The sequence below is a fragment of the Elephas maximus genome, chromosome 16 (genome assembly GCF_024166365.1).
Source record: "Elephas maximus indicus isolate mEleMax1 chromosome 16, mEleMax1 primary haplotype, whole genome shotgun sequence".
Taxonomy (NCBI): Eukaryota; Metazoa; Chordata; class Mammalia; order Proboscidea; family Elephantidae; genus Elephas; species Elephas maximus.
In genome coordinates, this window is record NC_064834.1 from 65,554,695 (window position 1) to 65,571,766 (window position 17,072).

Genomic DNA, 17,072 nt, shown 5'->3' on the forward strand with positions numbered 1-17,072 from the left:
CAGTCTGTATCGCATACACCTCTCCATCATAGCACTTACTATACTGGGTACCATAAATGTTGCCTGTTTGTATGTCCTCCAAAGACTCCTTGAGCTCCCTGAGAACAGACAAGGTGTCTTGTCTCTTCCTGTCCTCAGCACTTACCATAGTATCCTGCATAGAGTATGTGTTAAATGAACGTTTACTGAAGAGATAAATAACTCCAGGACCATCAGATCCAAAGACGTCAGATATTTCAGGAAGTGGGATGGGTTCACCAACAAAATTCCTGCTCACCAACTCTAATCCTGTTATGGATAAAACTGTGTGGTCACGGAATCTGAAAACTGGTTTAAGCTCATGCTATTAACTCTTTAATTCCTTTCCTGCAAGCCTTTCCTACCTTTGTACTTCCCTAGTTCTTATCTAATATGTTCCTTGTCCCTTCTCCCTTCTCCTTTCAAAACCTATTCTTAGCATAAGAATTTGCCTCTGCTTTTAATTCTCACAAATACTTGCATTTTTGGCCTTTCTTTCCAATTGTGGAAAGCAACCTCTGGCCCATTTCCAAAACACGAGGCTTTAGTAACATTTTTTTTTTTTTATAGATGTGAAGGAGAGTGGAGGCAGGAGGGGGAGAACGAGGGAGAAGTGCTGGCTGGCCCAGAAACCACATCAGAACCTGAATGTGCCTCATGAGCATTCAACCAGCGATTACCCATAAGCTGAGCTTGATTTGATCTGTGTTCCCACCCAAAACCCTCTGTCCCAGGCCATCAGCTCAGAATCTGTACTTGACAACTCTATTTAGATGTAATAGGTAGAAAACAAAACTGTTCTTTTTTTTTTTTTTTAAGAATAAGCTGGAAGTCTGGGTTACTTAGCGAGCCCTCGTGGCGCAGTGGTTAAGTGTTCAGCTGCTAACTGAAAGGTCAGCTGTTCGAACCCACCAGCTGCTCAGTGGGAGCGGGATGTGGAAGTCTACTTCTGTAAAGATTACAGCCTTGGAAACCCTATGGGGCAGTTTACTCTGCCCTACAGGGTCGCTGTAAGTCGGAATCACCTCGATGGTAGTGGGTTTAATAATTCTTTCAGAAACCCTGATAGTGTAGTGGCTAAGTGTTACAGCTGCTAACCAAAAGGTTGGCAGTTTGAATCCACCAGGCATTCCTTGGAAACTCTGTGAGGCAGTTCTACTCTGTCCTATAGGGTCACTATGAGTCAGAATCGACTTGATGGCAACAGGTTTTTTATTTTTGGTTTGGGTGTTACTTGGGCTGGGAAGAAAACAGTATTCCTCAAGCAGAAGATCGTTGTTTCTTCTGCAAGCCATCATAATAGACTAGGGCTTCGAACTGGTTAGCTCTGGTTCAAACCCCTACAAAGAATTTGCATTTCTAACAAGTTCCCTACTGAGAATTTGCATTTCCACCCCAGATATACTGAATCAGAATCTACATTTGAATAAGACCCCCAGGTGATTCTCATGTATAACTTCCTGAGAACTTGTTAGAAATGGACTGGTTCAAAGCCCTATAATAGGCTCATAAAGGATACCCTAAGAAAGTTTACAGTCCCAATCTGACAGTGGGGGGCTGGGATGGAGGGGAGAAGAGTCCTTGTAAAGAGAAGAGCCCTACCAAGATGGCAGCAGATGAGGTTCTCAGTGAACACGAGAAAATGGCCCTTGCCAATGAGGTATTTCTTGCACTCCAGCACATGAAGATATTAGGAAAGTTTTTGCCTGCTCTGTGCTATTACTCCAAACCTTCTGTAAAGTCCACCGAACACAGCAGTCTTAAATTAATGTTACTTTAGGAAATAAAGGAAGAGGGAATGGTGCCCAGTATGGAGTAACGCAACACAAAAAGCACAGTGCTCACAAATGAAGGCCAGTTTGGATCTGACAGGAAATTGGAGTGAGAGAGAACCACAAGGGTGCAAACCTCTAGGAATCTCTAGAACTATGTTGTCCAATACCATCACCACTAGCCACATGTGTGACTGAGTGCTTCAATATGGCTAGTCTCAACTGAGATGTGTTAAGCGTTAGTGTGAAAAAAAGAATGTCAAGTATCTGGTAATTTTTAGATAAATAAATATATTATTAAAATAAATTATACCTGTCCCTTTTTACCCTTTTAAGGTAGCTGTAGTTGTTCCTTAGATTTAAACTAGAAGAAGAAAAAAAAGCGAAAGAGCTTCTGCCTCAGTGGGAATAAATTATCATGTCTTCTGATAGCTTGATGTGTTGAACAGTTGGCTGCCCAAATCTGAGACTGACACTTTCTACCTTCAACTAGAAATGGAAAACACGCATAGGGCTGTGGTCACTTCTGGCCTCTGTTCGTTCCGTACCAGATACCCCGTGAGACATGCCTCAGGAGTTTATAATCAAAAAATAATACATAACGTCCGACTCCAAGTCAGCAAAACTATGTAGCCAGAAAATATTATTTCTCCAGCATGCTTCCTAAGAAGATCTAATTTAGTGCCTCTGGGCTCTCTTTTATACATGTGGATGCTTATGTATATATAGAATTTGCCAACTTCAGACTCGGAGTGATTTAAAATAACATACAGTCTAGTCCTTGTGTTTTATGGATGAGGACAACAAGCCACAAAGAGACAGGTCACTTTCCTGAGATCACAGGGCTGCTTGACGGCAGTGGCGGGACGCAGCTACACAGCGTGGCAGCAGTCAGCACCCCGGGTGTGATCTCAGGCCCTGATATTTCCTTGGGGTGTCTGAAGACTGGGGATTTATAGCACTTACTCACAGGAGTTTTCAGAAGGATTAAGTGATCTCTCTATGAAATGCATATCACAGCGTTTTGTAACTACTCAATGAGAGCTAAGCTGGTGCCCTGGCTTCTTCTTCCACCTTACCAAGTGTTTTTTCTCCTGAGAAGTTTACCCTCAGTGGAAACAGCAGCTGTGGACTCCAGAAAAGCCCCCTGTCCCTTCTTTGTTAATGTATTTGAAGGTCATGAGGCAGCCTGGGTCTCTGGGTAATACAAAAGGTTAATGTGCCCAGCTGCTAACTGAAAAATCAGAGGTTCAAGTCCACCCAGAAGCACCTCAGAAGGCCTAATGATTTACTATTTAAAAGCCAGCAACTGAAAACTCTACTGAGCATAGTTTTTCTCTGACACGTGGGGTCATCATGAGGCAGGATCGACTCAATGGCAACTGTTGTTTTAGGCACCCTGGCATCTGCTGAGAGCCACCCTGGCGTGGACAGAGGCTTAGGATGGTAATGCTGAGTCTCTGTGATCTAAAACATGCAAAATTAAACAGGATTTTCAGGGAAGAGGGTGGTTACCATGTGCAGGGCGTGGACTAAAACTACAAAGTAAGCACATAGCCTCTTCCCTCTCCATCTCTCTTCCTGCTCCTCAACCCCATCCTGAGCCCTCGGCACATATCAGTACAGAGCTACCCAGATGTGCCTTCAGCTCAGGTACTCTATTTCTCAAATCAATACACAAAACCACTCTCTTCTTCCCCTTAACCCCGCTCAGCTATGCCCTGGCTCTAGAATAACAGATCAGCATATTTCACACCAAGATGCCAACCATGATAAACCCAAAAAGGCGGGGGGTGGGGGGGGGGGCGTGGGCGGGGAGACTTGTTAATTGAAATCTACCTCAAATTGGTAGCTTCTTGGTGGGGAAGTATTTTTCAGCTTGGAGAACTCCCAAGTGTTCTTGCTTAATTCCTATTTCTCAACACACGCACACACTTACCCACCACACGCACACAGAGACACATACATACTCCACCACACACACACCCCCCCCACACCAGACACAACATACTCACACACAAAACCCCCACTCACACCACACAACCCACACACCATACCCCCCCCCCCGCCCCCACATACACACTACAATACACAGGAGCCAGTGACTTAGCATCCCAGTCTTACAAGCTTTCCAACCCTCCTATAACTGGTGGTGTTGGGAAAAGGTTACTTTGTGCTGGGCCCCTCGTTCATTAGAGGAAAAGGAATATGATAAAGTGAAAAACATAAACTGCCTTTGTACTGCTCTCCCACAGTGTTGGTCCCTCCTCCTGGATCAGGAAGCTCAGGGAACACCCAGGGGCCTGTGCATCACTGAGTTGGGGGACTCCATCTCCCAATTTACTCCCTTGAGTCTAATCAAACCCCAAAGTAGAGGTAAATAATCCCAGGGCTCCTGAGCACGTTCACTTATCACCCCATGACCCAGTGTGCAGTTAAGGGGAAGGAGCAGACCCCAAGGCAAGCACCGATTGTCACATGCCACTAAGCCAGGAGGCGGGGGCACCATACCTTTGCAGGTGAAGCATTTGATGTGGAAATGTCTGGTCTCCACCCGAAGCACTTCACCCTTGCACGGCTCCCCACACTTATGGCAGTGAATGACTGGCTTCTCTGATGGGTGGGGAGAGTCCTGAGGGTGGGGAACTGAAAAAAAAAAAAAAAACAAAACACAAGATTCATGTGAGTAGAAAGTATTCTTACAAAAGGGATTATTATGGGGGTCACTATAAATATCACCATGACCTGGTACCAAATGATCCACATATCCACTCAACAAGCACGAGCTGAGCATCGCCCAGGCCATAACCGTGGGGTACACACACAAATAAGACAGTTGTGGCTTTCACAGGCCCAGGGGGAAAACGCTGGGCTTGCTCCTCTGTGAAGCCTTCCATCTCTCCCTCCTCCCAGACTCCTCTAGTACTTCACCAGGGCTCATGTTGGACAATTCAATATAGTCTCGTTTGCTTCATTATTTTATATCTTCTCAAAGTACTTGGATGGAGCAAACGGTTAATGTGCTTGGCTGCTAAACAAACGGCTAGAGGTTGGAGTCCCCCCAGAGGCACCTCAGAACGAAAGGTGACCGCATTTTCTCCCCAGTTATACTTGTCTGTCCTTCCTTCCCCAGCTCCTGGGGGCACAGCCCGATATTCATACACAAAGGAGCTCAGGAAATGTTTAACCACTTATTTGTTATGAGTATGTGGTGGCTACTTTCTACCCTGAACCAACTCCACTGCAACTGGTGTTGGTGAGGGTACTTTCTGGCCTACTCTACAGGCAGTGATTTCTGATCTTACTTTGGCAACTCATTTAACCTCTTGGAGGCTTATTATGATCCCCCCCACCCCCCCACCACACACAGTTCCCGACAGACACACAGCAGGTGGTATTTTAAAAAACTCAGTAACCATGTGGATCTCCCTGAACCTCAGTTTCTTCTTCTATAAAATGGAAAGGATTGGACCAGAAGATTTCTAAGGTCTCCTTAGCCTCTCAAATCATATGATTAAGCTTGTAGGACTTACTCTCTCTGTTTCCAGAATGTGGTCTTCAGAGAACAGAGATCTTTGGGACTGCCCTGCCCAGAAAACGAGATTAGGATTTACAGGTGTCCCTTTACCGGGAGCCAAGGGAGAAGGCAGTGAGAAATTATCTGTGGCCTTAAAGTAATCACATGTTGACTTTTAGATTGCAGTTTCCCCAGCCAGAGAGCTCAGACAGGCATTCTTTGCTATCAATTTCCTCTTCTGCTTTGGGCCCTTCAAAGGAAGAATCATGTGAGATATAAAAATGTATTTCATAAGTACCTACATGAGAGGGATATTGGATAAGAAAAGTGAACCTAAAATTAACCAACCAAAACAATGAACAAAGATAATTTGTTTTTTCTCAAATGGTAAAACTGGGATGGATGGGGGAGATATGGGCAGGTCTTGCTGAAGTGCGATTTAGAAAACACCTTTCAGCAAGGAGCTTTCTCCGCACCGCGAGTATAATTGTTCGTTGTTTCTCTCAGACCACTGTAATGTTCTCATTTCGCCTGGAAGGAGTTTGAACAAGACAGTCCAAATAATCCATTACTAACTGCATTCTGAGAAACAAGGCTCTTCTTGTGAGATTTTGACTTGGGGCAGGTGTAGTTTCAGGTTAAACACCTGATCCACATTCTCTGGCTGGACCTGAGAGTGTCCTGCAAAGTACTGACATTGTGGCTCACCTGCAGTTCCTTACCTACCTGCTGACATCTCTCTTGGAAACCTGTATTTGCCACAGAGCTCAGTATTACCTAAAGACATTAAGGAGGGCTTTGCATCAAGATCTCTGAACAACCACTGACTTTTTTTTTTTTTTTATTGTGCTTTAAGTGAAAGTTTACAAATCAAGTCAGCCTCTCATACAAAAATTTATATACACCTTGCTATATACTCCTAGTTGCTCTCCCCCTAATGAGACAGCACACTCCTTCCCTCCACTCTCTATTTTCATGTCCATTTGGCCAGCTTCTGACCCCCTCTGCCCTCTCATCTCGCCTCCAGACAGGAGCTTCCCACATAGTCTCAAGTGTCTACTTGATCCAAGAAGCTCACTGTCCACCAGTATCATTTTCTATCCCATAGTCCAGTCCAATCCCTGTCTGAGGAGTTGGCTTTGGGAATGGTTCCTGTCTTAGGCTAACAGACAGTCTGGGGACCATGACCTCCGGGGTCCTTCTAGTCTTGGTCAGGCCATTAAGTCTGGTCTTTTTATGAGAATTTGAGGTCTGTATCCCATTGCTCTCCTGCTCCCTCAGGGGTTCTCTGTTGTGTTCCCTGTCAGGGCAGTCATCTGTTGTAGCCAGGCACCATCTAGTTCTTCTGGTCTCAGGCTGATGTGGTCTCTGGTTTATGTGGCCCTTTCTGTCTCTTGGGTTCATAATTACCTTGTATCTTTGGCGTTCTTCATCCTCTCTTGCTCCAGGTGGGTTGAGACCAATTTATGCATCTTAGATGGCTGCTTGCTAGCGTTTAAGACCCCAGACGCCACTCTCCAAAGTGGGATGCAGAATGAACCACCACTGACTCTTAAAAAGTGATGTGTATCAAGGCTAAACACTGTTCACCTGGGCAGTTAAAAACTTTTCCCTTGACCATATCTGCTTCAAGTGCTGAGGGGAAAATACGAGGGTTTTTTTTGTTTGTTTTTTCTGTTCTTTTTTTTAAAGTTAATTCCTGCCTCCCAAATGAATAGAGGAGTCCCTGGATGGTATAAGTGGTTAACGCACTTAGCTGCTAACTGTAGGAAGTCTGAGTCCACCTAGAGGCACCCCAAGAGAAAGGTGTGATGATCTACTTCCGAAAGATCAGCCACTGAGAAGGCTAGGGAGCACTCTTCTGCTCTGACACACGGGGTTGCCATGAATCTGAACTGACTCCATGGCAACTGGATCCTGGATAAGAATTAAAAAAAAAAAAAACCCTAAATCAGATCTGTTGCCATCGAGTCGATTCCTACTCACAGCAACCCCATAGGACAGAATAGAACTGCCGCATAGGGTTTCCAAGGAGGTGCTGGTGGATTCAAACTGACAACCTTTCGGTAGCAGCCTGAGCTCTTAACCACTGCACCACCAGGGATCCAAACCCACTGCTGTCAAGTTGATTCTGACTCGTAGCGACCCCATAGGGTTTCCAAGGCGTAAATCTCTACGGAAGCAGACTGCCACATCTTTTTCCCGTGGAATGGCTGGTGGTTTCCCACTGCTGATCTTCTGGTTAGCAGCTGATCACTTTAACCACTTTGCCACCAGGGCTCCTTAGGGCTCCAATAGAGGAAAGTAATACAGTATAACCTGCGAAAACTGGAACCAGGATAAGGCAGAAACCTGTCAGAGAAGGAAAACTATTTTCCACTAAAATGCGCGAGAGAAAAGTGGTGTTATGGATTGACTTGGGTCCCCTAAAAATGTGTGTCAACTTGGCTAGACCATGATTCCAGTGTTGTGTGGTTGTCCTCCATTTTGTGATCTGATGTAATTATCCTACATGTTATAAATCCTAACCTCCATGATGTTAATGAGGCAGGATTAAAGGCAGTTATATTAATGAGGCAGCACAAAATCTACAGGATTAGGTTATATCTTAAGTTAATCTCTTTTGAGATATAAAAGAGAGAGGCAAGCAGAGAGGAGAGGGACCTCCTACCACGAATGAAGAGCCAGGAGCAGGGAAACTCCTAGACCCAGAGCAATATTGATGACAGGCACTTTCCCCTATAGCCAACAGAGAGATAAAGCCTTCCTCTAGAGCTGGTGTCCTGAATTTGGACTTCTAGCCTCCTAAATTGGGAGAGAGTAAATTTATTTGTTAAAGTCATCCACTTGTGGTATTTTTGTTATACTAGCACTAGACAACTAAGACAAGTGGTAAGATTGCACTCTGTAAAAGGCGGAAAAACAAGGCAGTCCCATAGAGTTCCGGCTCTCACAGGTCTTACTGTACTTATCAAAAAAAAAAAAAATTGCATCTACTAAATGACACATTGTGCTAGGTGCTTACACGTAAGTGATTTTATTCCATCCTCACTACCCTTCTCTTTCTATGAGGTGGGTAATATCATTCCCATTTGAGGAATGAGGAAGCAGTGCCTCAGAGAAGCTGGGCTACCTGCCCAAGTAACACTTTAAATGCAAGTTCAAAGATTTGCCCAGGCTTTTCTGACTTCCAAAGTGTATGTTCTTCCTATACTGTTTGAATAAATCAGGAAAAATTTTAAGTCAGGCAATAATTTATGTAGTCAAGCTCAAGTGCAGTTCTACCAGCAGCACCTGGGACTTGGCTTATAAAGGGAATGCACACAGTGGGTGCAAAAAGATGTCATTAGCAGACCACGGGGCCTAGTGGTAATCCTCAAGAGGGCGCTGCCTGTCACCCAAATCAGAACCGCCTGTGCCATTTATTAACACTACAGATTCCTCAGCCCCACTGGACTGGGGTGGGGGTCAGGGATCCTCAGAGGAGTCTTATGCATACTAAAGTTTAAGAACTATTTTTCTTTGGAATTCTGACAATGCATAAGCAAGCTGCAGAGGAGAGTTAGAAAAAAATAAACAGCAAGGCCATTCTCTTCAGAAACAATATTAGAATTTAGTGGCTCTCCTGACCATAAGGGCGAATGCACCTTGGGATAAGAAACTCGACCCCAAGGCCTGCAGTTTCTCTTGACGCTGGAATTTTTTATAGCTAAGTGAGCGAGCCATGCTGAGTCATGACGCGGGAAGGGAAATATCATTTCACTTCTTGGCTTCTCCTTTTGTCTCTGAACAAAGGTGCCAGTGCAAATGCTGGCTCCAGCCATAAAGGTCAGAATTGGGATCAGCACCTGCACTTTGCAAGCTTTTCCCTTTGGAAATATACATTATACCGCAATGTCCTCCATGCCCAGAGGTGACCTTTTTCCCTTTTTTTTCCACCCAGACGTGAGCAGAGAATATATTGTGTTTATTTGACTTTTCATCATATGAGAGCCTAGCTAGACACATAGCAGAACAATCCATTTGTAAAGGAAGGGTTTTTTTTTTTTTACTAAGGATTGACAGAATCCAAACACCAACAGAGGTTCACAGTGGTTATTTCATCCCAATTCACGTCAGTGTAGACTAAAGGATCTCTCCTTTGACAAGATAAATAAAGAGGCTCATTTTACCGCCTTGGACAGCTTGGTTATTACCAAATGCATGTTGCTGGCTCAATTTTACATTTTTGAAATATCCTAAGTCAGCTGCAATCTAGACATGACGTGAATTCTGTCTTCTATTTGCCAACTGGCTCTGTTGCTAATTTTTACTTGATCCGTCTTCCAGAGCCTGGGTGGTCCCTGCTTATTCTAATGATGGGAAACTGAGGAGCAGAGAGCTTAGATCCCTTGCCCAAAGTTACCAGTGAGTTATGGGCAGAGGTAGTACGCTTAGCACCTGGGCTTCCCAGCTCTTCCCACTGCACCAAGTAGTCAGTGATTGAGCTGGTACTAGGGCAAACATGGTTAAAAATCTTTTATGGCTCACTGATTTTGCAGCTAAAATAAGAATGTTCCAGTGAAAAACCAAAAGCACAGTTTTATACTTTTGGTAGGAAGGGTCAACAGTGTATTTGCCAAGAAAGGTAAAGTTATTCCTCCCACTGGAAAAATACCAAGTTTAAAGGGATGCTGGTGACTCAGATAAAACACCCAAGACTACCTGAGGGGCTTCACAGTGTCTTGCAGAGTTAAGCAAATCGCATCAGCCTCATCTCTGAAACTCTGCGCACCTTCTTATCTTTCAGCATGGGGAATGACACTCTGCCATCCACTTTAATAAGCAGACTACCTGCCTCACAAGGGGCTGCCGGCCTGTAGAAGAGGCAGGCCAGGTATTAACCCCGCTGCCATGTTGCTGAAATCCCTGGGTGGTGCAAAGGGCACTCAGCTGCTAACCAAAAGTTTGGAGTTTTGAATCCACCCAGAGGTTCCTCAGAGAAAGGTTGGTGAGCTACTTCCAAAAAACATCAACCACTGAAAACCCTACGGAGCACAGTTCTGCTCTGACACACACGGGGTTGCCGTGACTCAACAGCTACTGGTTTTTGTTTTACTGGTCTCACCTTACTATTGTTCCACCTCAACTACAGGAAATTTCCAAAGATTCCTTCATTGATCCATTTAACAAATATTTATTGATGCGTACCACGAGTGGCACTGTTTTAGGTGCTGGGGAAGTGTTGCAGAACAAGACAGACAAGGTTGTAGCCCGGGAGGAGCTTACACTCAGTGAGGCAGAATGTAATAATTTCTGATGTGATATGTGCTATGAAGGAGAGATATGGACAGTGTAATATTTAACAGCGTAACTGCTTGGGTGAGTGGGAGGGAAGGACTCCACGAGGTGAGACATTTTCTCTGAGACCTGAAGGAAACCAGGCCTTCCAAAGAGCTAAGAGAAAAGGCTGAGAAAGCAGAAAGAAAAATGGTTGTAAGGCTGGAAAGAGCTTAGTGGGCTCAAGAAACAGAAAGCAAGCGGTGTGGCTGGAGCGGGTGAAGGGGCACGTGTCCAGTGCAGGCATGGAGATAATGCTGGAGAGGCAGAAAGGGGCCAGATTCTGTAGGAGCTGATAGGCCATTAGAGAAATACTGAGTTTTGGTTCAAGTGCAATGGGTGGAACTGTTAAATAGAGAAAGCACATGTTCAAGAAAGAACTAAAAAAAAGAAAAGAACTTTATAGAGACACCAGGAGAGAGGTGGTGTGGTTTGCCTAGGGAGGAATTCTCAACACAGATATTATTATTATTCTTAAGCTATACATTACTAGATATTATTACACTAGACGTTATTACATTATTAAATTTTTTTGCCACTGAGCTGATTCTGATTCATGGTGACCCCATGGGTGTCAAAGTTGAACTGTGCTCCACTGGGTTTTCAATGGCTGTCTTTTCAGAAGTAGATCATCAGGCTGCCTTTCTTCCAAAGTGCCTCTGGGTGGACTCAAACCTCCAACCTTTTGGTTAGCGCTGAGTGTATTAAGTGTTTCCACCACCCGGGGACTCCATACCAGGTAATATTGTTGTTTGCCGACCACAGGTCTTTTCTCTGAAACAGCAGCTGGTGCATTCGAGCTGTCAATCTTTTGGTTAGAAGCCAAGGGCTTAACCACTGTGCCACCAGGGCTCCCTTATCACGTAATAGGCACTATTACATTTTGGGGCTCGATAATTCTTTGTTGTGGGGAACTATTGTGTGCATTATAGGATGTTTAGCAGCATCCCTGGCCTCTACCCACTAGATCTCAGTAGCAGCTCCCAGTTGTGACAACTAAAAATGTCTTCAGACATTGCCAATTGCCCCCTGGGGAAGGGGTAGAAAATCACCACTGGTTGAGAACCACTGGCAAGGGTGATGGCGGTGGAGATGGAGACAACTGGACAGACTTGAGATATGTCTTAGACACTGAACTAAAAGAAAGACCTTACGGATGGACTCGACTTGGGGTGGGCAGTTGAAGGAAAGGGGGAAATTCTACGTTCTCCTGGGCTGAGTAAGTGAATAGATGGTGGTACCATAGACTGAGATGCAAAAAGACTGGGAAGTAACAGGTTTGGGGGAAGCTGCAGGACAGAAACCAAAAAGTTCTGTTTTGGTGTGTTACTTCTGTTACTTCTCAAATGCCTATTAAATAACTAAGCTGATGAAACTGAGGAATTGAGACCTTTAAGAAAACCCCAGTAATCTCCAGTGTCCCCAGGCAGGGGCCGTTACAGGCAGAAAGAAGAAGGGCAAAAAGATGAGGGAGAAGACACAGAGCCCTTCCTTCTCACCCAGAACCAGCCTTATCTTGCACAAGCTGCCTCCATCTGGGGGAAAGACCACAGAACTAGACTACCACAAACAACATCTGAGAAAGCACATTTGAAACAAAAATCTCCCAGGCAGATGAATATCACAAATCTGTGACAGAGTCCTCAGTATGAGTTATAACTTGCTCTGGGTATCTGAAATGTTCAAGATCCCCCAGGTAACAAACATATTCCTCCTTCCAAGTCCCCTTCCTTCTCAAGAGCACCATCACTCCATGAACCACCCTTTGAGTCTGCACAGTGCTTGATGGCTTTTGAATCCTTTGTACCTACTCTTCGTCATTTCACTCGCAAAAGACCTCTATCCGGCAGGAAGAACAGGTGGTGTCAACCTCATTTTACAAATGGGGAAACTGAGGCTTAGAGGAATGAACTGACTTGCCCAAGGTGATGCACCCAAGCAATGCAGAGTTGGCAGTGAACTAAATCAGTGACTTCTAATCCAGTGTTCTTTAAAAAAAAAATTTTTTTTTTTTTTTTTTAGGCAATAACAATCCCCTAATCACCCACACCTGAAACCCTGCAGTCATTCTTGAGTCTGCCCTCATTCATCTCCCACTAAATTCTGTCCACTCTCACATGTCTTAGTCACCCCTTCTCTCATCACACTAATCCAGGCCCTAACGCCTTTTTCTCAGACTACGAAGAGTTTTCTCCTCCCTGGCTAAAGGCTTTCTTCTTCAATGCAACTGCACAAAGTAGTCTACTCAAGGAGGTGGAGTATACGTCCCTACTCCTTAAGGGTAGGCTGCAGTAGTGACTCCTTTCCACTGAGGATGGTATGGAAAGGAGAAAGAAAGGTAACTTGTCAGGGGAGAAGCCTGACGAACCCTGCCTCAGCCAGGTGATCAAAATCAGCATCAACAATGGTAAGTCATCTTGATAGCATGGGACCTTGATATGATGCTATGAAAATGGTGCTTTACCTCTGTGGTCTTCCTCCAAAAAAACTTACAACCCCTGTATAATCATGAGAAAAACATCAGACAAGCCCCAATTGAAGGGCATTCTACAAAATACCTGACCAGTACTCCTCAAAGCTGTCAAGGTCATTGAAAACACCAGAAGTCGGAGGAACTGTCACAGCCAAGAGAAGCCTAAGGAGACATGACAACCCAATGCCATGTGGCATCCTGAATGGAATCCTGGACCAGAAAAAGGACATTAGGTAAAAACCAGGAAAATCTGAAGAGAGCACCAACTTTAGTTAATGATAATGTATCAATATCATTTCATTAATTATAATAAATGTATATAGTAATGTAAGGTGTTAATTAGAGAAAACTTCATGCCAAGTATATGAGAACTCTCTGTACTGTCTTCCTAATTTTTCTGTAAGTCTAAAGCTGTTCTAAAAACAAAGTTTATTAAACACAAACGAACACTTTTTTTTTTTTTACATACTCCCATTTATTCTCCCCGTAATGAGTCAGCCCGCTCCCTCCTTCCAGTCTCTCCTTTCATGACCCTTTCTCAGTTTCTAACCCTCTCTACCCTCCCATCTCCCCTCCAGACAGGAGATGCCGACACAGTCTCAAGTGTCCACCTGATACAAGTAGCTCACTCCTCATCAGCATCTCTCTCCAACCCATTATCCAGTCCATTCCATGTCTGACGAGTTGTCTTCGGGAATGGTTCCTATCCTGGGCCAACAGAAGGTTTGGGGACCATGACCGCCAGGATTCTTCTAGTCTCAGTCAGACCATTAAGTCTGGTCTTTTTTGAGACTTTGGGGTCTGCGCAAACAACACTTTTTAATAGATCTTTCATTCTTAATCCATCAAGTCTAACATTCTCTACCTGGCTTCAGAGGTCTTCAATAACATAGTCCCATACTAGCTTTTTTGAAATCTAAGAAGGACCTAACGTTTGCTGAGTACTAAATGGTTTTGAACTCAGGTAGTCTGACCCCAGAGACTGAGTACTAAAATACTCTACTCTTTATGTGTATAAATATACACACTCCCCGTGTCGTCAGGCCTCATGACCGTTTCCTTGGCTATCATCCTCATTTCCCCTAAGGCCTTCACTCGCATTGTATATCCCACTTTGAAAGGTTTCTCATCTCCTCACCTGCTCAAAATAACCCACAGGGCCCAGCCCAGGTCCTGGCTCTCCTCTGAAGTGTTCCTTGTGGCTTATATTGACCAAAGATTTCGTTCTCCTCCAAGTCTTCCATCAGTGAGTACCTGTACTGTCGCCTGCACTTAATTTTCTCTTTTTTTGTGTGTGTGTATTTTGCCTTTGTTTCACAAGGTATTACTCCTGGGCCTACAAAATTGCAAGCTCAGTGGTCAATTCCTCCAAACTCCTGGCATTGTTCTAATTTCAAATATCCCAAGTTGTCAATTTCCATACTTTTCGGTTCAATTTTTTAATCAGGGAAAATATAATTACCTGCCCCAATACCACTATTGTGGCACTACTCACATAAGTTACACAGTTCTGAACTTATGACATCTCAATAAATAACTCAATCACACCATCATATTATTAGAAGAGGTACAGTTTATTGAACACTTACTATGTTTCAGGCCCTGTGATAACTGATTTATACCCACAATTGCAGATAATCCTCACAATCGCCTTTTGGGGTGCTCCTTTATTATTCTTCTTTTGCAAAGGAAGAAATCAAGGCTGAGAGAAGTTCAATACCTTGTCCAAGATCACACAGGTAAGAAGCAGTCTGACTCTAAAGCCCATGCTTTTAGAAAATCCCAGATCCATTTCCAGCAAAATCTGAGATCCATTTCCAGCAAAAGCCCAGATCCATTTCCAGCAAAATCCCAGATCCATTTCCAGCATAGAAAGCAACTCAGCTAGTGCAGCATCTGGACTTGACTCTGATTACACAGCTCAGAAGCAGCGAACACCCAGCTGCATCATAACTCCAAGGGCAACACCTGCTAGTAAATAAGCAGATGGGAAATAATACTTCAAATATAAAAAGAAAGTATCCCAGGCTGCAGCAATTTCTGGGAAAAGAATGCTTCCAGAGTGAGGGTGAGATAGTAAGGACATATAACCCACCATCAGCAGGACCCTTCGCAGGGTTCCACCCTGAGCAGGGTCCCGGGTTGGAAAACAGTCTCTGGTTGGAATTCATGTGGATTTACAATCACAAAGTGATACTCTACATGGTAAAGCTGATTTCTGCTTAAAGAGGAATCCGATTCTCCTGGAAGTTTATACTTTAGAGACTCGTTCATTATTTAGAATATTTTCTTTGCTTCTACCGTGTTAGTTCCCATTTCATTATAAACACACAACACAGAGATAGCACCAGGCTGGCCCCGTGTTCTCCCCACTCCTACAGTTTCTTACCACCTCCTACTCCCTTTCTTTACGCTAGAATGGCACTAGTATTGAACTTAGGAAACAAGAAACTCAAGAGTTTAAATAAATGCATAGAGTGCTTAATTTGCAGTTTACCTAAAAGTCCATTCCCTGCTGTGGCAAGTGGTAGTTACTTGAAGCTACACACTGTTACCCTGTCATTAGTTGTCCAAAATGAACCTTCTCTTTAATTGGCTTCCACGACCTAATTTTCTTATACCACGTTAGCCTGGTAATCAGAACTATTACTTGGCACAAAGCACAAGGCTGCCTTGGCACAAACATTTCCAGCAGGTGGGTGATATGATGACTCTGTTCTACCTCCCTTGCCACTTGGGGCTTTCCACTTGTAAGATGCCCCATACCTGGTTCGCCTTTTCCATGGCAACACATTAGGTCCTTGTTATTCCTCCAAACATAAAAGACACCGTCAGCACCCGGTCAGCTGGCTCCTGATGATAGAAATAGCCCAGGCTCAAATCCAGTTAATGTGATGCCCCCCAAGGCAAAACTGTATGATCAGCAAGGACAAGGACATGCACCACAAAAATGACATGATGTACCTGCCCTGAGGTGCTACGCCTGCCTTCTCCACATGAAGGTTAACGTCAGAAAGGCATGTCAAATCAGCCTGGTATCTTACCCTCCACCTCCTAAATGACTGACTCCTTGGACAGACCTTTTTACTGAGATGCCTCATGGAGCCAACACCCTTCTTTGACCTCCCCTAGACTTTCTCTGACAGTGCTCAGTAATTTAACCTTGGAGTACAGCCATTTGTAGACAAGCCCTACCTCGCCTCCAGCACAGCAATTAGAAAGGACTTTGGACTAGAAGTGAGGAGACCTGACTTCCAGTCCTGCCTTTCCAGCCATGAGCCACAGCCTCCCTAGAGCTACCAAGGGACTCGCCCCAGCAGTGGTGAGTTGGACCCACTCTTGCCAGCTGGGGGAGCCAGCTATGCAGCTCTTCCCAACTTTGCGCTCAATAACTTCACCCTGGTGGCTTGACATTGGTTATGGTGGGGGTATTTACAATCAAGGCCTTCCTCCACTCGCTCTGTAAAGCAGGTTGTTAAACATTTACCAGCATACCACTGTGCCCAAAGGAACACTGCTAGTAAAGTAAGGCTTTCAATTCAGGTAATTACAATAGCTATAGTCCCTGGGTGGTGTAAACAGTGCTCAGCTACTAACCCAAATGCTGGAGGTTCGAGTTGCCTCGGAAGAAAAGCCTGACGGTCTACTTCCAAAAACTCGGCCACTGAAAACCCTACAGAGCACAGTTGTACTCTGACACACATGGGGTCACCATGAATGGAGTTGACTCAGCGGCAACTGATACTGGACTCACGAAAGACACACACAGCACGCTGGGACTAACAGATGGAGACAGTTTCTCAGCGTGGGGAATCAAATTTGCCACTGCAGAAGGTGAATGGGTGAGGAGGGGAAAATATTCAGGGACAGGAACAGCAGGGGTGAGGGCCTGAAGGGCAGAGGTCAAGGCACGTCTGAGCCCAGCAAGCCACGCAGTCTACTGAAACAGGGGCTTCACCGGCAAGAGCAACGT

General features: G+C 44.6%; 1 protein-coding gene across 9 annotated transcripts in view; it reads right to left on the bottom strand.

Annotated features, from left to right (window-relative positions):
- ABLIM1 (actin binding LIM protein 1) overlaps window positions 1–17,072 on the bottom strand; it is a 319,662-nt gene that overhangs the window by 157,672 nt on the left and 144,918 nt on the right. For all 9 annotated transcript variants that reach the window (XM_049854690.1, XM_049854686.1, XM_049854687.1 and 6 more), the window contains one exon: window positions 4,302–4,436. Coding sequence is in view for 3 of the 9 variants with exons in the window: in XM_049854686.1 (XP_049710643.1) it covers window positions 4,302–4,436 (135 nt within the window). In the remaining 6 variants the exon portion in view is untranslated. Of the gene's footprint in view, window positions 1–4,301; window positions 4,437–17,072 lie in introns of those variants that run through there.